This window comes from Lupinus angustifolius, chromosome LG03, assembly GCF_001865875.1.
Source record: "Lupinus angustifolius cultivar Tanjil chromosome LG03, LupAngTanjil_v1.0, whole genome shotgun sequence".
Taxonomy (NCBI): domain Eukaryota; kingdom Viridiplantae; phylum Streptophyta; class Magnoliopsida; order Fabales; family Fabaceae; genus Lupinus; species Lupinus angustifolius.
The window spans coordinates 4,069,416-4,088,832 of record NC_032011.1 but is presented as its reverse complement, the minus strand read 5'-3'; the positions used below and the strand labels follow the sequence as shown (position 1 = coordinate 4,088,832).

General features: G+C 36.4%; 3 protein-coding genes across 8 annotated transcripts; 2 read left to right on the top strand and 1 right to left on the bottom strand.

Annotated features, from left to right (window-relative positions):
• Positions 1,098-5,208, top strand: LOC109343151. 3 transcript variants are annotated; one of them, XM_019581315.1, is made up of 5 exons: positions 1,098-1,271; positions 1,468-2,646; positions 2,752-2,884; positions 3,010-3,094; positions 4,622-5,208. In XM_019581315.1, the coding sequence occupies exons 1-5, from the start codon at positions 1,264-1,266 to the stop codon at positions 4,885-4,887; spliced, it is 1,671 nt and encodes a 556-aa protein (XP_019436860.1). In that variant the 5' UTR covers positions 1,098-1,263; the 3' UTR covers positions 4,888-5,208. The 3 variants fall into 3 exon arrangements, with proteins under 3 accessions (XP_019436860.1, XP_019436859.1, XP_019436861.1); XM_019581314.1 differs by having other exon boundaries at positions 1,459-2,646; XM_019581316.1 differs by having other exon boundaries at positions 1,099-1,271; positions 1,473-2,646.
• On the top strand, positions 7,163-12,665 carry LOC109343149 (probable pre-mRNA-splicing factor ATP-dependent RNA helicase DEAH5). Its single transcript, XM_019581313.1, has 2 exons — positions 7,163-10,661; positions 12,089-12,665. Exons 1-2 carry the CDS (start codon positions 7,402-7,404, stop codon positions 12,480-12,482), a joined length of 3,654 nt encoding a protein of 1,217 aa, XP_019436858.1. The 5' UTR covers positions 7,163-7,401; the 3' UTR covers positions 12,483-12,665.
• LOC109343148 (auxin response factor 5-like) lies at positions 13,526-19,027 on the bottom strand. Of its 4 annotated transcripts, none has more exons than XM_019581310.1 (15): positions 18,793-19,027; positions 18,220-18,662; positions 17,959-18,071; positions 17,689-17,787; positions 17,532-17,588; positions 17,294-17,446; positions 17,115-17,199; positions 16,813-16,903; positions 16,367-16,531; positions 16,159-16,281; positions 15,955-16,030; positions 15,692-15,827; positions 14,397-15,616; positions 13,962-14,152; positions 13,526-13,778 (listed from the first exon to the last, which is right to left on the bottom strand). In XM_019581310.1, exons 2-15 carry the CDS (start codon positions 18,317-18,319, stop codon positions 13,661-13,663), a joined length of 2,727 nt encoding a protein of 908 aa, XP_019436855.1. In that variant the 5' UTR covers positions 18,320-18,662; positions 18,793-19,027; the 3' UTR covers positions 13,526-13,660. The 4 variants fall into 4 exon arrangements, with proteins under 4 accessions (XP_019436855.1, XP_019436854.1, XP_019436856.1 ...); XM_019581309.1 differs by having other exon boundaries at positions 18,220-18,647; XM_019581311.1 differs by having other exon boundaries at positions 18,220-18,617.

The window sequence follows — 19,417 nt, the reverse complement described above, 5'->3', positions numbered from 1 at the left end:
TAAGTATGGTATTGTTGAAATAAGTCCATGATTGATATGATAATATATAATTTTAAGATGAAAATTGATGCTCCTTTAAATTACTGAACCTTAATTAAATAATAGAGCACTTATATGTTATTAATTTAGTTTAACTTTAATTTTTTGAAGAGTACCTACATGATTGGTATGATACTCATTATGACATTCAATAAGTCTTTGTGGTAACTAATGACCAAATCCAACAATTAAATATGTTCTATTATTAACATAAAATTTGTTAGAAAAGATAACACAAATATGTAATATAAAAATATCCTATAAAATCATTGATTTGACTACTTTACTTATTAAATTTTTGAATTGAATTAATTGTAAATGCCATTTGTCAAGTTTTATAAAGTTTAGAATAATTAATTTTGAAAATAATACTAAAAAACATATTTTTAGGAATTAAAAATGAAAATTAATTTTAAAAAATAAAAAAGGAAAACAAAAATAGAAAATATTTCTTGAAATTAAATAAAGTCTTAAATTTCAACATGCAAAAGTAATTTTTAGAAAAAGTAAAGGCTAACAGAAAAGGAAACAATAATCCTCATATAATTAGTCTTGACTAGCAAAGACATTCAATTAAATAAATACCCATTTTAGTTGTTTAAATTCGTATATATTAATTTCGTCTATAAAAATTAAAAAAAAAGTTAAACTGGTTTCCTAAATATCATAGGTGAACCAAAATATTTTTAATTTTTTTTGTTTCCTACATATATCTTCGCAATCTTATCCGAGTTAAGAATATCTATGTATATATGGCATAGTAGACTAACTTTCCTGGTAGATATTTTCTCATCCACAAGATTCAAACCAAGACATTTCTTAAAAGAATCAAACATGTATCACTTGACCAACCCTTAGTTTTTTTAATCTTTTTAGGATTGCTATTTCAAACACTTTAGTTGCAACAATAAATTATTTCAACTTACTTTGACAATTTTCAGAATCAAGAAAAGAAAAGTTTCAATCAAAATTTTAAAAAAAGTTTCCATCAAAATTAAAAAAAAAAAAATTCACTTCATTACATCATCCTATATATAAGAACAAATTCCTTAGAAAAAAAAAAATCATTTTCATCATCCAAACACTTTTCAACTCATTGTTCTGTTCCTCTGATTTGCATATTTATACACTCTCTTTGTTCATTTTAACGCTTACCCATCTTTGATATTTTCAGAAAGTTTCAATCTTTGTTACTCTGCTGCCACAAGATAGGGTTTTTCGCTTATGATCAGGTACAGAAGCTATTTTGTTTAATTAGTTTAGTTTAGTGAAAGTTTTTATCTTTTTTAATTCAATTATTTGCAATTCTAGTAAAAATAGACAAACTGAATTTCAGGGTTTTAGGTTTTTTATTTATTTTGTATTTTCATGTCATTATTTATATTGATGTTCACGTGTTGATTATTAATTAGTTGATAGTTTGAATAGCGTAGTTGATTCAATGGAAGGTGTTGATCAGAGAACTAGTTGTGCTACATTTGGTTCACCCTCTGGGGCAGTTCCTAGACCACCAAACCGGATGAATGCTGTCAATCAAATGGGAATTCCGCCTTCTCACCCGAATACTAATGTTTCGCCTTCGAGTTCAAGCCCTTATTCCCATATTATGGCCTCACAACCCCACATAGTGAGGTCTCTGAATTCGAGCCATGGGTCAGGGTCATCATCCCATTCTAGGTCTCTGTCTCAGCCCTCGTTTTTTTCTCTGGATTCCTTGCCCCCTTTGAGCCCTTCGCCCTATCAACCTTCTTCCGCTGCCACCTCATTTGTTGAATCGGTTTCGGCAAATGTGTCTATGGAGGAAAGATTGGGTAATGCAAATTCTGTGCCTGTTAACCGCGGTCATTCTGTTCAGCTTGGCCATAGTCTTCCCCCTCGTAAGGGGCACAGGCGCTCGAGTAGTGACTCACCTTTAGGAATCACTGATTACATTCAGTCTGTTCCTCAGTTTGTTTCATCTGGTGCTTGGAATGATCATGACAATTCTGTTTCGAGAGGAGAAGGCTTGGGTTCTGAGAAGAAGCCGGTTCAGTTAGTGTTGAAGGTACCGAATAAAGATGTGGATCGTGTTGATGGTTTTACTGGAGAAAAGAGGAGTGTGAGGAAAGAGGATTCACTGGATGTCTTATGTAGTTCATACATGAATTTGGACAACATTAACAATATGGGATTTTCTATGGAAGACAAGGATATGGATAGCAAAACTAGTGGCTCCAAGACAGTTGAAAGCAGTGACAATGAAGTTGAGAGTCATATAAATGGTAAGCCAACTGGTGTTTGGGGGGCGAGCTCAAGTTGTTCGGAAGAACGAAAGGAAGGAGTGAAGAGGAGTTCGAATGGAGACATTGCACCCAGTGCCCGACACCGCAGAAGTTTCTCATTGGATAGTTCTATAGAAAACTTTCATATTGAAGATGGATCATCTAAGCTTCCTCCTTTGCAAAATCCAGTTGGTCAACACTCGCCTAGCAATTCAGTAGATGGTAAAGCATCTGAAACCACTGCGGAGTTTGGAAATGGCGAATTCAGCTCCGAGGAGCTAAAGAAAATAAGGGAGAATGATAAGCTTGCCGAAATTGCCATGTCTGATCCCAAGCGCGCAAAAAGGCAATATTTTTATTCTCTTTGCCTTTCTTGCTGTCAAATTCTTTTGGAAAAAACTAAAGCTATAATAATTCATTGTATCTGACTATCTGTTATATGCTCGTTTAGAATTTTGGCTAACCGTCTATCTGCTGCACGTTCGAAAGAGCGGAAGACACGATACATTTCTGAATTGGAGCACAAGGTGCAAACCCTTCAGACAGAGATAACCACATTGTCTACTCAATTTACCAAATTACAGGTGTGTATCTCATACGATGAGCTTATAGCCCCTTTTATTCAGTTTCTCAGATGCAATTTATTGTCATGAATGACATATTCTACGATCCATTCATTCTTGTCTTTTTCAATTGTGTTTGTCTGTAGATGGATACTGCAGAGCTTAAAAGTCAGAATAACGAGTTCAAACTGAGGCTTCAAGCCATGGAACAACAGTCCAAACTGAAAGATGGTATTTACATACATTTTCCTTCTTCTACGTGTTTTATTTGTAGATTATTGTGACATTTTTTTGCACGGACATTACCAGAATATATGATCTTGTTCAATGATTTTTGTTTTTCTTTAACAAAATGGATTTTATGTGTATAAACAATCTTCTAATTCTTTACTATTTGCTTGTTTGGCATGCTGTATTAGGCATTATATGATAAGTTAATACAATAGACTATGACATTATACATTGTTTGGTATGAGTATTGTACCATACAAGTTTATACAATTAACTCATCTTGTACATTAAAGTTATGGATAAACTAATCAGGCCTTTGGGTGGGATCAGAACTGATTAGACTTTAATGTATTAGCTTTCCTATAAGTTTTCTTATCGTGACCCTAACCCCTTTCAAGGAACACAAGAATGTTGCAACCCACCCTATCCTACCCTGTCTCTCTCACACACCAGAACAAAATCCCGGAAATCGCTCAAGTCTGCAACAGTCATGGATTCATAGTTACTGAAAAGCGAAATGTAGTTACTAAATAGCGAATCATTTTTGTTGCTTTGAAATGACTTTAACACAATTTTCTCCTTCCATCATTGTCTTTGTGGATACAATCTAAAGTTGCAACCTTGAATTGAATGGGCAGCGACAATTATGCCTAGACCATTTCCATTTCATTTCCTTAATTTTTCCATTTTTTCTATCAGGCCTTCTACTATCATTTCTTATCTTATCATACTTTATCCTATCATGCATGCCTAACAAACCCTATGTGACATAATTTTAGTATGTAGAGATAGTTATGCAATGTTTTTGCTATTTCGCAACTTCGTGAAATGGTCAATGTTATTAACAAAGATGAGTGTTTTTTATCCAGTCATGTTTCATTATGTATGACTATCTCTGCACCTTTTTTCCAAGTGCACTAATACTGCGTTTTTTTCTGAAATTCTTGTTGGAATGTTATAGGCTTATAGCCCTTTCAAAACTGTGTATATTAAATGCGTAAACGTAATCTGATTTTAGTTATTTTCCCAAACATAGATCTATAGATGGGTCACTAGATATGTTATTAATTTCAAAATGGAAAGAGATTAGAGAGAAAAAAGGGGAGGGATCTCTGGTATAATCATACACTTTCACTAGATATTTTTATTTGTCTGATTACAATCATGGTCAAGATAGTTATTGTTGTGTAATCACCATCTTCCTTCTTCAAAACTCAAAAGTGCTATGCTCGCTCGTTTTTGTGCTGGACATGAATATTTAGCTGCACTCATTGGACCTCTAAGATCAGGGGTTGTAACTATTCCATTTACAGTATTGATATTGATTTTTGTCGAGGCTAAAGGAAATGATGAAAGTAATGCACTCAATAGCTCATTTCATTATTATTTCTGCATTCTTTATATCTTCCAAGTGTAGGGTCCTGTGCCTTTTATACACTAGATTTCTAGAGTTCACAGTGTCTAATGCACCTTGTCAAGTTTCTATTTAAAATGGCTATCTAATCGTTTGCGTTACTATTTTGGCAGCTCTGAATGAGACTTTGGATGCCGAAGTTCGTCGCTTAAGGCGCACTGTTGCAGAACTCGGTGGGGAGTCCCTCCTCTCGAGTCGCATTGCTCAACAGCTTGCTATTAATCAACAAATGTTCCAGTTACAGCAGGCCAACCAGGTTAGACAATATCAACAACAAAACAACCATCCTCAGCAAGAGACACAGTCGCAGTCACAGCAAATTCAGTGTAACAATGAATTGCAATCCCAGCGCCAGAATGGCAAAACTACTGCCTACTAATCCCGAAAAATCGAGGAAGTAAGACAGTTTGCTGCTGCTGATACAAACTTCAGTGATATATTTTTTGAAATGGAGATGCGGGCTTATAAGTTATAATCCATGGTATATAAGTACTTTACTACATAGTTTGTCTATATAGAGGTTGGTTCATCTTCTATTTAGATTTTTATTTGAATGTTTCACACATATAAACCCGGGATTAATCTTTATTTTACTTGTGTTATTGGACCTTGGGTCATATTATCATCATTACAATCCCCTTGCCCTATTGAATGTGTCACATTATGGTATAAATTTTTTTAAGACAAATATTTTATCTCACATTGTGCTTTTGGTAGAGGCTATACAATTACTAGAGATTTTTTAGGGAAAACAATTCTTGAAAGAGATTTTCAGGAGTTAAAGTTATGTATTTCAATTTTTTTTGGTTCGTCGGCTGATCTAATAAGTTATTCGGCATAGGAGCGGTAGGGGTTGCCGACTTTCTTCTTTAGCACATAGTTACCGGGTACGAGTATTGATATATGATTCATTTGGGTACATACATGGTAATTAGGCCCTAACAGCTTTACGCGGCTAAGCGAGGCGTTGGGGCCGAATAGTGGTGTAAAAACTTTGAGGTTGCAAAATGCCAACCAATTTTAATCATAATATTTTTGGCTAGGCTTATCTTGCATACCTTAGATGAAGGTAGATTACTTAATTATGATAATTCAAATTCAAAGTTAGTTTTACCTTGGTCGTGTGAAGAAATTTGCTTAATATATGTTAGTTTGATTCTTTGGAAAGCCTTTGATTGTTGGCCATGCAAATACTTATTCTAATTCAATGAGTTTCATACTCATCTTTTTTTTTTGTACTCATTTTTTGGGGTTCGTGACTGTCCCTTTTAATAAATGTTGCTTCTAGAAATCTAATCATTAACATTTAGTCATCCTGAGAATCTAGCGAGTCTTATACTACTTGATCAACACCTTATTGGTTTTCATACTCATCTTTGATTATAGTTCAGATTACCTATAGTACCCTCACCTTGATTTATTTTTCAATATCCAACATTTTAAACTGAATAATGTATAATACAAATTAAACTGAATAATGTATAATACAAATTACAACAAAAATGAAATAATAGCGACATTTGATACAAATTCCAACGAAAATGAAATAGTAGCCACATTTGATATCATTTTAAAGACCTATTTGATGGCAGAAATGTAGCACTGAAGGACTAATTTGATGTTGCATATTTCATTGGAGAACTAATTTGATGTTGCATATAGCATTGGAGGATCAACTTGATGGATTTATAAGTAGAGTTTCCATGCTTATATATGTGCAAAGATTTTTTTGTTTACTGACAGCACTTCCAAATGCTGCACATTCACATGTTCACAGTCCTATGGAGGAAAAAAAGCTAGGTTTAACAATACCAATGGTCAAGTCTTAATCCAACTGAGCGAATCCAACTGAGAGACCAGACAATGTGTATTAACCGATGTCAATATGTTTTACAATAAATTATATTTAATGATAAAATATTCATTTATAAATATTTCTTAATTGTTTTTATCTATGATTTTTCTTAGCTTCCTCGATCTTATATGGATTGGACTAACAAATAAAAAATCTTGCTTTGTGAATGGGACCACTTACCACTTATTATTTTTTATGAGTTTGTATATATGTATCATCCAAATTCATATTTAAGTATTATTAATATAATATTTATACTGACAATATATAGATATTATATTTTTCAGGGATCTCAATGAATCTTCAACATAGTATTATGTCAAAGAGTTTAGGAACATTTGTTAAGAGATTCATACAGTTGAAATTTGGTTATATAAAAAAATTGAATTAATTATAACTAGTGTTGATAGTACTTTGCCTCTATCAGTCTATATTATATGATATTGAATATTTTATTTGGACGAGTAATAATTTATTTTTTATGTTCAATGTATTTTATACTATAACATTTTTGTCTTTATTATATGTTCAATTTAAGTTTAGTTCAGTGGTGGTTACCTAAAATTATATGTTTTATGTAAAAATTAAATAACGTTAAAGGCAAAATAGAAAAATGAAAATTACGCGACTAAAATATGAAGTAAGTTTAAAAAATTTAGTCTCGGAATAAATGAATACTCTGACATATATAACTAGTTTTTCACGGACGAGAATGGCTATTAAGTGCTCTGTTCAAAGCCCAAAGCCCAGTCCAAATTATTACGCGCTCTGTTCGATCTAGTACAAAGAAATCGATTCGGAAATATAACAACACTGGTTTTGTGGGTTGTCCTATACGACGACGTTAAACCCTGCGTCCGAATCCAACTAATTCCATTTCTTCAACCAAATCGAGGGATTAGACTTCAGAGTCCGAGTTCCTAATTTCTCTGGATCGCGTTTTTCTCTTATTTAAATCTCTCCAAATTCGATTTCTGATTTTACATTCCACAAATCCACATTCACACAGTTAGGGTTTCTAATTCCCTTTTAGTTGATATGGCGGAGGATAATTTAGATGAAGGATTGAAGAAGAAGCTCGAATACTTGTCCCTTGTATCAAAGGTTTGCACCGAGTTGGAATCTCACACCGGCACCGGCGACAAGGTCCTCGCCGAGTTCATAACCGAGTTAGGTCGGTCATCGGAAAACGTCGAAGAATTCGATGCGACTCTGAAAGAGAACGGTGCTGAAATGCCTGATTACTTCGTCCGAACGCTTCTCACCATAATTCACGCCATCCTTCCTCCCAACAAGTCCAAGAAGTCAGATGCTAAGAAAGAGAGTTCGGCGCCGACGACTAATACAAAGTTTAAGGCTCTGGCCATTGCTGATGATAGGGACCGTGTAAAGGAGCTTCAGAAGGAAATCGAAAACGAAACAGAAGCTGCGCGACAGAAAGGGAGAGAACGAGGAGAAGAGGAATATGGTTATGGAGATAGAGATAATAGAGATAGGCGCAGAGACAGGTATGAAAGAGAGGATAGACATAGAAGTAGGGATAGAGAAAGAGATGTTGATGAAGATGATAGAAGGGATGATTATAGGAGAAGGGGAAGGGACAGGGATAGGGATAGGGATAGAGATGTTGGTGAAGATGAAAGAAGGGATGATTACAGGAGAAGGGGAAGGGGTAGAGATAAGGATAGGGGCAGGGATAGATATGGCAGAGATGAAAGAGATGGCTATGAAGAAAATGAACGAGGAAGGGAGAACGGTGATGAGAATGGTGATAGGAAAGGTCGAAGAGATTCGAGGCATGGGGGTGGTGGTTCTAGTGAACCTGACTTGTATCAGGTTTATAAAGGGAGAGTGTCAAGGGTGATGGATACTGGGTGTTTTGTTCAGCTTGATGATTTTAGAGGGAAAGAGGGCTTGGTGCATGTTTCTCAGATTGCGACTCGGAGGATTACTAATGCTAAGGATGTGGTGAAGCGGGATCTGGAGGTTTATGTGAAGGTGATATCGGTTTCTGGTCAGAAATTGAGTCTTTCGATGAGGGATGTTGATCAGCATACTGGGAAGGATCTTCTTCCATTGAAGAAGAGCTCAGAGGATGATGTTTCTCGGATGAATCCACAGGATTCGAAGGATGGGCCGGTTGCCAGGACGGGACTTTCGGGAATCAGGATTGTGGAAGAGGATGATCTTGGTAAATCGCGTAGACCTTTGAAGAGGATGAGCTCTCCGGAGATATGGGAAGCAAAACAGTTGATTGCTTCTGGTGTTATGAGTGTTTCGGAGTACCCGACTTATGATGAGGAAGGAGATGGAATGCTGTACCAAGAGGAAGGTGCTGAGGAAGAGCTTGAGATTGAGATGAATGAGGATGAACCTGCCTTTTTGCAAGGGCAGAGTAGATATTCCATGGATATGTCTCCTGTTAAGATTTTTAAGAATCCAGAAGGTTCTTTGGGTCGTGCTGCTGCTCTCCAGTCTGCACTTATAAAGGAGCGTAGAGAGGTACGAGAACAACAACAACGCACAATGCTCGATTCAATTCCAAAGGATCTCAATCGTCCTTGGGAAGACCCTATGCCAGAGTCTGGTGAAAGGCATCTTGCCCAGGAGCTTAGGGGCGTTGGCTTATCAGCCTATGACATGCCAGAATGGAAGAAGGATGCTTATGGGAAAACCATTACTTTTGGGCAAAGATCAAAGCTTTCTATCCAGGAACAGAGGCAGAGTTTACCAATTTACAAGTTGAAAAAAGAATTGATTCAGGCAGTCCATGATAATCAGGTGTTGGTGGTCATTGGTGAAACGGGTTCGGGCAAGACTACTCAGGTCACGCAGTATCTCGCTGAAGCTGGTTACACAACAAGAGGTAAAATTGGATGTACTCAACCACGTAGGGTGGCTGCAATGTCGGTTGCGAAGAGAGTGGCTGAAGAGTTCGGTTGTCGGTTGGGAGAGGAAGTTGGTTATGCCATTCGATTTGAGGATTGCACTGGACCGGATACTGTAATCAAGTACATGACAGATGGTATGCTTCTGAGAGAAATATTGGTTGATGAAAATCTGTCACAGTATTCTGTTATAATGCTTGATGAGGCCCACGAAAGAACTATTCATACCGATGTTCTGTTTGGGCTGCTGAAGCAGCTAGTGAAGCGTAGACCTGAAATGCGATTGATTGTGACTTCTGCTACTCTGGATGCTGAGAAATTCTCAGGATATTTCTTTAACTGTAACATTTTTACAATTCCTGGGAGGACTTTTCCGGTGGAGATTCTTTATACTAAACAACCAGAAAGTGATTACTTAGATGCATCTTTAATCACTGTCCTACAGATCCACTTGACAGAACCTGAAGGAGACATTCTTCTCTTCTTGACTGGTCAAGAGGAGATTGATTTTGCTTGCCAGTCTCTCTATGAGAGAATGAAGGGGTTAGGTAAGAATGTTCCTGAGTTGATCATTTTGCCTGTTTATAGTGCCCTTCCTAGTGAAATGCAATCGAGGATATTTGACCCTGCTCCTCCTGGGAAGAGGAAGGTGGTTGTGGCCACTAACATCGCTGAGGCTTCTTTGACTATTGATGGAATATTTTATGTGATTGATCCTGGATTCGCCAAGCAAAATGTTTATAATCCAAAGCAAGGTCTTGATTCTTTGGTGATAACTCCAATTTCACAAGCATCAGCCAAACAAAGAGCTGGACGTGCAGGGCGTACCGGACCTGGGAAATGTTATCGCCTCTATACTGAGAGTGCATATAGGAATGAGATGTCTCCTACTTCGATTCCGGAGATTCAAAGGATAAATCTCGGGACAACTACTCTTAATATGAAAGCTATGGGGATAAATGATCTTCTGTCTTTTGATTTTATGGACCCACCGTCACCTCAAGCTCTTATTTCTGCCATGGAACAACTTTACAGTCTTGGAGCATTGGATGAAGAGGGCCTTTTAACCAAGTTGGGGAGGAAAATGGCAGAATTTCCTCTGGATCCACCATTGTCCAAGATGCTGCTTGCCAGTGTGGACCTTGGATGCAGTGACGAGATTTTGACTATAATTGCCATGATTCAGACTGGCAATATATTTTACAGGCCTAGGGAAAAACAAGCCCAAGCAGATCAGAAAAGGGCAAAGTTTTTCCAGCCTGAGGGTGACCATCTCACACTGCTTGCTGTTTATGAGGCTTGGAAAGCTAAGAATTTTTCTGGGCCCTGGTGTTTTGAGAACTTTGTTCAATCTCGATCGTTGAGAAGAGCACAGGATGTCAGGAAACAGCTTCTGACCATCATGGATAAGTATGATATCAATCTTTCCTTCTAAATGTTTTATTTGCTTGGAAAATATTGTGTCATACACTTATGCTCTCAGTTTTATTTCTTTAGTTTGGCGCAAAAATGTTGAGGTTACCAATTTTTTACATAGTTGTTCCTGAAATTAAATATCTGTATAAAAAATTGTCCAATCATCCAGCAAACCATGGTCATCTCTACTACATGGAGTTTATTCTTTCCTAGATATTTTACTGCCCAACATTCAGTCCCATATAGCATTGAAGTCTCATAGTCGTGTGGTACAACTTCTCTTTTAAGCTTGAGCGATAGCTTTTTATCACATATGATACCGAAGCACTTCGCCATTTCATCCAACCTGCATGAATCCTATGGTTTACATATCCGTCAGTTTCTCCATCGTCTTGTATGATTGACCTAAGATACCTAAATCTAAACAAGATAGGATTAGAAATGAATGCATTTAGGGAGATGAACACATCTTTTTTGGTACTACCACAACTGGTGTCCCACAAAGTGTGCCACTACATATGTCACTTGCCGTGATTGGTTGAAAAAATATATTTATGTTAAAAGTTTAATAATTAAGTGTTTTCTGACTAATAACAGCAAGTGCCTCATGGAGTGGTACATTTTTTATGATAGAAGATGTGCTCCCATTAGGGAGTAAGTTGGAGTAGATCCAATTGTAGAAAAGATGATGCAATCGTGCCTTAGGTGGTTTGAATATGTGTGGATGAGACCAGTAGAAGCCCAGTAAGAAGGGTAGATCAAATTTAGGTTAGTCCAATTTCTAGAAGAAGAGGGAGACCAATAAAACTATAGGCGAAACAATTAAGAAAGATTTAAAGATCAATGCTTTGTCAATGAACATGATTGATGATAGAAAGTTATGGTGTTGTTCGATCCATGTAGCTCACCCCACTTAGTGGGATTGAGGTTTGGTTGTTATTGTTGTATATAAGAAGATGAAAAGGGAAAAGAATAAATTATTCTGAGGTGGATTAGTGGATACACCAAGCTTTCATCTTTGGGCTTCTTATTTCCATTTTTGTAACCAATGTTTTGCTAGGACTTGTAGTTATTGTATTGACATTAGTCCTTTTAGTGGTTAGATTAATTGTGACATATGATGGTAGAATCTCATCTTAAGTGGTTTAACGTGAGAAGACCATTAGAAGCCTTAGTAAGAAGCATAGATTAGATGGAGGATAGCTCAATAGTTAGAGGTAGATGGAGACCAAGAAAAATCCACAGGAGATTCTATTAAGAAGTACTTAGAAGTTAAAACTAAATGGATTTTTTTAAAGACAATTTATGAGTTATGACACAATACAATGGTGTCTTCTAATCTAGTGGGAACAAGCTTTGGGTGTTATTCTTGTTGTTTGTTATATTGGTATGTATTCTAAATCACTATCATTGATATTCAGGTATAAATTGGATGTTGTAAGTGCGGGTAAAAACTTCACCAAGATCAGGAAGGCTATCACTGCAGGATTCTTTTTCCATGCATCAAGAAAGGACCCTCAGGAAGGTTACAGAACCCTAGTTGAAAACCAGCCTGTATACATCCATCCAAGTTCTGCTTTGTTCCAGAGACAGCCAGACTGGGTCATCTATCATGAGCTTGTTATGACTACTAAGGAATACATGCGTGAGGTCACTGTCATAGACCCCAAATGGCTTGTTGAATTGGCTCCTAGATTCTTCAAAGTGGCAGATCCTACAAAGATGAGCAAGCGAAAGCGTCAAGAGCGTATAGAACCACTTTATGATAGATACCACGAGCCAAACTCATGGCGTTTGAGTAAACGTCGTGCATGATATGTATTTTATTTGCTTCCTTTTAATGCAATGTAGGATGATGCTTTTGACATATTTTCTGCTTGTACGATAAGTCGATGATGAGTTTGTCATATTTTCTTCGGTATTTTTGCTAGGAAGCCTTAAATGATGATACTGACATTTTTTAATGTTATTGAAATATTAGCATTTGGGTGGCCTTTAGCTAAGTTCTATTTTTTGCTGATTGTGGGGAGGTTTCCTTTAGTGGGGACGTAGGTTTGGTACTCAATTTTTCATATCATAGTATTGGAGCTTTCTTACATTGTATGTGTAACTTCAACCATCAAGTAATTTCCAACAGAAGAGTTGCTGAGTTGACTTCCTTTGGCAGGATTTGTGGGTTAATTTGCTGTGTTCAGTTAGTGTCTTATATTTAAGTTCCTGGATATGACAGAATCCACACAACCAACTTTAAGTAATTTACAACAGAAAAGGAGTGTACAATGATTAATGTCTACATGTGTTTTTTCATTATGTTTTTACTTTATTAACTGCTTCCAGATAAATAATAACTATGCAAGGCAGCTATGCTTTGTGTGTCTCCCTCTCTTATAGTCCTTATCATTTCAGCTGTCAACTAAGATTTAGTGCCTCCTGAAAATGAGTTAATTTGTGAACCACTATGGTATTACCCTTCCATATCAAGCCTTATGTACTAGATCACCCTTTTTTAGTTGGTTATGTATTGGAATTTTTTGTATTTTTTGCATCAGCATTCCTTGCAAATGTTATCTGTTTATTTTGTACCATTTAGTTGGTCATACTGTGATCATAGTAGTTGCAGCAGCAGCTTTTACTTCATGAAGATGAATCATATATTCGGAAAACAGATTGCACCTGCAAGAATTCATTACAATTCACAACATAGAATCATGTAACTTGTGACATCTAATCTTTAATATCATAATATGAGACTCTTCTGCATTGCAATTTGGTGCTTTCCTACTAATCTATAACACCAATCTCTGCCAAATAAGTGTAGTTCAATTCATACATTACATATGAACTTTGTAATGACAAGGTACTATAGGACTTATCCCACGTGAAAATGCCTTTACTTTTGACAAATTAGTTGTTTGAGAAAATCAGCTTAAGGTCACCCTTACAAGGAAATTGCAAATAATGGCTAATGATTTTGGTTGCAGACACCTGAAATTCTAACCACTGATTCCTTGCAAGGCACCACTGTTTAGAATCTTCATCCCTTCTTCACTCATCTGCTGAACTTCTGAAGGTGATAGAATTCTTATGCACCGGACGCACCCCACAAATTCCCTGCACATAGCATTTTGGATAAAAGATAAATCTAAATGACAAGATATAGATTGTTGCTAAGTTTCGAAACTCTAAATGCTCCAACATCAAAGAATTATGTAGGATTTAGTAGCTAAGAATGATCAGAAATTACACTTAAGCTTGGAATAAATCCCACATTACAAGATAATGTACGAAACTTACTCCCATGGATCATCTCCAACAAGTAAAACATCGTTCTCGTAATCCACATACACCAACTTCCATCCAGAACCTCTGGTGTCATTCAGCAGACCGTCCAGTCCAAACATGCACTCTATTGCGCAGATCAGCTCCTCATAGTTTTTGAATGTGGTGACATCAATTGATCTTCCTACAGAACCTGCCTTTTGCACCTGTCAAATAATCATTTCATGAATCATGACAATTGACAAAATAAAACTAGGATCACCTAGCAATAGCATTTATGTCGACCTTAAAGATATTATAGTATGGTCTGTCTAAGAACATGATATAATTCATGATAGGATATTATTACATTGTTTGATTCGTGTAACTGACTTGACTTAGTAGGAAAAAGCTTGCCAGTTGCTAGGATATTATATAGTATGAATGCAGATTTATTTCTCCACTACAGACCTTTGTGTAGGTTCGCATAGGTGGAGCTACTTGTTGCCATGAATTATTCTGCAGAAAGCTGCTGTGATCAAAATCAATGTGGCTCAACGATGTACCACCAGAGTTAAAGGCTTGTGATTCTGCTAGGCTTGCTGTGGTTATCTGAGACTGGACATCCTGGCTGGAACTTAAGTTGCCCACCATGCAATCTGGTGGATTCTGAAAATCCTTGTCTTTCAATGTGCAAAACTCGTCCAAAATGGCACTTGATGTAGAAGGATCAACCATAGTCGTGGTACTTTTACTGTTACTAACATTCACATTGACACAAATTTCACTTTGGTTGTTGCTCTCGGCTGAAAGATCCTTCATATTGGTTGAACTAGATATGCCGTTTAGGCCATACAGCCCTGACGGGCACATAGATGTTAGCTGATCTGCCTGTGATGAAAAATTGAAGTTCATGACATAATGATCCCACACTTCTTGGCTCATTGGAGGTAAAGGCGTATTCGCTGCCTGATTTTGAAGTGCGGTATGCTCGTGCAAATCTGATAAAGGTCGGCAGGAAGAATACATCATGAATTCATCAATGTCTAGTTGAGGAAGCATTCCATTTACAATAGTAGGATCAGATTGAGGCATATCAAGCAGTTGGGGATGTGATGTAGATGATTCTAACTGAGGTTGTTGCATGGGCCATGCACAGGATTGGGAGAGCAATGGACTCTGGTTTTGATTGAGGAATGTCATATGGCTAGCAAGGTTTTGCGGTATAGCGGGATATGCAGGGATGTCAAACATGTTTTCGGATAACGCCTCAGATTCTAATTTTGGCTTATCAGAAACTGTTCCAGAATTATCATGATTATCATTTTTGGCAAGAGGCTGAATTTGATCAGGTTGATCACTTTTTGACATTGAGTGCAGGTTTAAGGCATTACATTGGTCAGGGACAGATTGAGAATGGAGATTTTTCAGTGGTATGCTTTCTGAACTAGGATGTACTTTTTGGCTATCTTGTGCGAGTGTTGTATTCTCCTCTAAGAGACATCTTGTAGCAGCAGATTCGTGTTGCATGACCCGTAAAAAGGCACTATTGTTGTTAACAAGTTGGGGATTAAATGGCATTCTCATCATGTATTCTGAGTAGAGATTTGATATTGAGTTTGGGAGCTCATGTGTTCCATTTTCAGGAACTCTCATAAAAGGTCTTCTCACCCAATTTCCCCACTCATTTCCTGCACCAATCAACATAACTAGTCACCAAATAAAGACTCATTATCAAAATAGGAAAATTGAATTGAGAAACTTACCCAAAAATCCAGATTGTGATGGCCTTTTTAGACCTGAAGTCAAAGAAGGAAAGATAAAAAGACTTTCAGGAGTCTCAATCTCCCATACACTAACTCTATTCTGCTTATCTCCACAACCTGGCTCATCCCAATCCACCTATTTACAAGAAATATATGCAACAACGCTTAATAAAAAAACAGATTAGACCATACAAAATCATGAATGATAAAACTTGATTGAAGTCATTGAACAAATAATGTTAAAGAAATAGTGCTTGAATCACCTGAACATTACGCCACTTAGAACCAGGCCACCTTAAAGGATCCAAGTCACTTACACCAATTATTGTACCCATGTATCTGCAGAAACATGAATTATATGTCAACTTTTCCTGCTTGTTACGGATTCTAAACATATTAAAGCAAATTAACTGTGCACGGTTAATGCATATTTGGCTACAGCATCATCCACGCATTCAGGAAATTACCTGCGCTTACCCGATTCCTCTGTCTCAAACATCATACCAAATCTCATGCCAACTGAAAGCTGGGTCCCAAATACAGCTTTTCTGTATTTAGCCAGTGGAATAACAAATTCCGAAGGGCATGCCCTACAAATGAGTAGAAATAGATATTAAACTTCAGCAAAATTGCTACAGGACAAAATGCTGTATATGCAATAGAATTTTATCTTACCTCGGATTGTAGAAAATAGTGAATGTACTTCCATTAGCAGCAGCATGAGCTGCAGCAGCAAGCACACCAATGTGCATGCTATCAGCAGAAAGTACTGATGATGGCAGTGTTGACTGTTGACGATTAACACTCCTCACACCAATTCGCAATTGCGATTTTTCATCTCTAGTAATAATTGACATATAGCTTTTAGTATAGAAAAAGTTGCACGACAATACTAATTAATCAAAACTGAAAAGAATAGGTTGCCATTCTAGATTACATGTTCAATCCATTATATTTCCACCCCGTTTATTGAAACAAAAATGTCTAAATTTTTATCTCGCATCCTATTTTGTTTTATTTATAAAATGCACCAAACATTGTATGCTATGCCCCGTAGCACCATGACATGTCTATCAAATGCAAACTAAGCAATGGTAAATACATTTGTGATCACCAATTACCTGATAAAAATGACAGAATCACCAGCTCTAAGCCTTTTTGAGCCCACAAATATACTCCATCCTGTTGTGAGAAGGTGCCTCTTTGGCTGACCTACATAAAAATGTAAAAAAATGCAAGTGAGTGATGCGCGAACCGAATCCAACCCTTTCAAACAAAATGGATTCAATAAAAAGTAGCAATGCCATACAACTTGCAGCAAAATAGAGGCAATCGGTCGCTCGAAATTGAATCCACAACAAAACATCTATTCCTATTTTCTACAGAATCAATAAATAGAGTTGAACACCAGAAGCATCCTCACCACGATATATATGGCGAAATGTCCACGTAGCATCATGCAAATCTCGGACAACAAGTTCTTGGCTTGGGGGCTGCATTTTGTAATCCTGAAGTGAAAGCATATTAATCAAATAAGAATTCAGGTACAACATGTTTTTGAGCACATGAAAAGAAAAGTTTCCAATGGTGCTATAGTCTTACCAATGGAGGAAATAGCTTTTCTGCTGACTTGCGTGGAACCGAAAAGCCACCATGTGTGCTTGTGTCACTAGCAGTCAAGGTTTTGCAGAAAAACTCACTGGGATGTTTACTATGCTTTAGCCCAAAATCAGATACAGGAAATACATCATTTTCCTGAAACAGGGAAATTTAAACTTAGAACAATATCCAATAATAATAATTCCACAACCGAGGCTTCTGAAATAGTATCCAAACTTACAGAATTCAGTGGTTGGAGCCTCATTTGAGCATAAATTTCATCAGTTTCTTTGTCTGCCTATCATAACATCAGAAAAATGGTAAAATTTTGTTTGAAGTTGAAATTGGCGGTTGAAGACAAATACGACAAGTGATCAAATTATGCATAGAACTCTTACATGAAGTGTGACATTTTGAACTTGGCACAATAACTGAGATGGAAGATTGGGATAGTTTGGTATCTGTGAGGTTGTTGATTTTCTAGTGGAAGCAGCCACCTGTTTCAGATTTAGAGGAAGGGAAAACATGCTTTAGTTAATCAACAATGCTTTACCAAATTAGAAACTTATAATAGTACTAACAATATGTCCATACTCAACATTATGAGATGTTAAATTCATGTTAGAATTAACACTTGAAAATTTTAAAAGAAAAAGTGATTATTCTACCTGCTCAATATGTCCCTGAGGAAAGTAATACACAAGAGTCCCTTCCTGAGGTAAAGATACAAGAGGGCCTGCACAAGCATGCCATAACTCAGAATTTAAAGCCTTTCTAGCCCCTGAAATTAGTACCACCAAAACAAGCTTATTATTAGTACATGTAACATAAAGTTTTCAAGAAACTTGTAACTTAGTTTGAGAAATCAGAACTAGAATTATGAAACCATTATATATATGATTTAGAAAGAAGAAAAAAGTTAAACATACCACAATGTTCCTGCATTTCTTTCAAAAGTTTCATTTCTGCAGCTAGAGTTTGACCCCCAACAACTCCTCCAGTTTTAATCTTTTCTTCTAAGGAAACCATCCTATTCCTCAATCTGCACCACTCTCTAAGTCTTCAACTTGAACCACCACAAGGAGCCCTTACACACCAATCAAATTTAAACCCCACCAAAAAAATTCACCTTTCCTTTCCCCATCACCACTAAAAACATTTTGGCATGTTCCTTCTATACCATTTTCTTGTCTGACTCAGAGGAAAACAAAACGGTGGTATAAAACACAAATAAGGGTGGTTCCTTATTCTTATTCTTAATAACATGAGAATCTCATTTCATGTCATATGTTGTTGTTGTCTGAAAAAACAAAGAACCCAGTTAAAGCTGAAAAGCAGAAGGAACAGACAACAAAATCTGTCAGCAAAAAAACTTTGACAAAAAGCAAAGCAAGTTAAAGCAACACAAGTTTTTTTCATCAAAGGCACGCTTATCAAAGCATGAGTGAGTGACTTATATTATTGAGTTAGATTTTTTTTTTCTCTGTTGAAAAGAAACCAACCTTTCAATGAAATCACTCATCATCTCTCGCATTAAAACACTGACTGATGCTGATACTTTTGGTTTTGGTTCCTTTTTTTCTTTACTTCTCTCTTTCTTCTCACTTCTCAAGCACAAACACCAACACCAAAACCAAAAACTCTACCTTGTTGAATTCTCTCTCTCTCTTTTTTTTCTCTTTGCTTGAAAAAGAATGCAAACTGCATGGTACTAAGTCCTATACTTTGCAGCTTTAAGCTATATATCTAGAAATAATTAAGACCAAAAGAAATACTACTATATAGTATTATTAAATGAAATATGGGAAAGCAGAGTTAGACTAGAAGAACACGAAAATAGTACGGTCCACATTACTAGATACAGAGGCCATAGCCATACACGTAACATATATTATATTTGATTTTACATCTATATTTGTGTCTTATGCTGGAATCGTAAGTATATTCAGAGTAAATTATATAGATAAGTTACATTATTATACTGGTGTCTTATGCTGTAATTATACGTATAGTCAGAGTAAATTATATAGATAAGTTACATTATAGGAATCACTCTTATACATACTACGTAAGATATATATAAGGAGAATCTATTTACACATGAGTTAAGTTACGCTAATTACATTT

Bases quoted from the DNA above. Each gene is read 5' to 3' on its own strand.
- LOC109343151 (XM_019581314.1), top strand. The intron at 2,885-3,009 runs GTGTGTATCTCA...GTTTGTCTGTAG, and splicing joins CTCAATTTACCAAATTACAG to ATGGATACTGCAGAGCTTAA. The intron at 3,095-4,621 runs GTATTTACATAC...CTATTTTGGCAG, and splicing joins ACAGTCCAAACTGAAAGATG to CTCTGAATGAGACTTTGGAT.
- LOC109343149 (XM_019581313.1), top strand. From the start codon at position 7,402: ATGGCGGAGGATAATTTAGATGAAGGATTGAAGAAGAAGCTCGAATAC. The intron at 10,662-12,088 runs GTATGATATCAA...ATTGATATTCAG, and splicing joins CTTCTGACCATCATGGATAA to GTATAAATTGGATGTTGTAA.
- LOC109343148 (XM_019581310.1), bottom strand. From the start codon at position 18,319: ATGGTTTCCTTAGAAGAAAAGATTAAAACTGGAGGAGTTGTTGGGGGT. The intron at 16,282-16,366 runs GTAAGATAAAAT...ACTCATTTGTAG, and splicing joins ACTATTTTCTACAATCCGAG to GGCATGCCCTTCGGAATTTG. The intron at 14,153-14,396 runs GTCTGTAGTGGA...ATTATTTGACAG, and splicing joins CTATGCGAACCTACACAAAG to GTGCAAAAGGCAGGTTCTGT.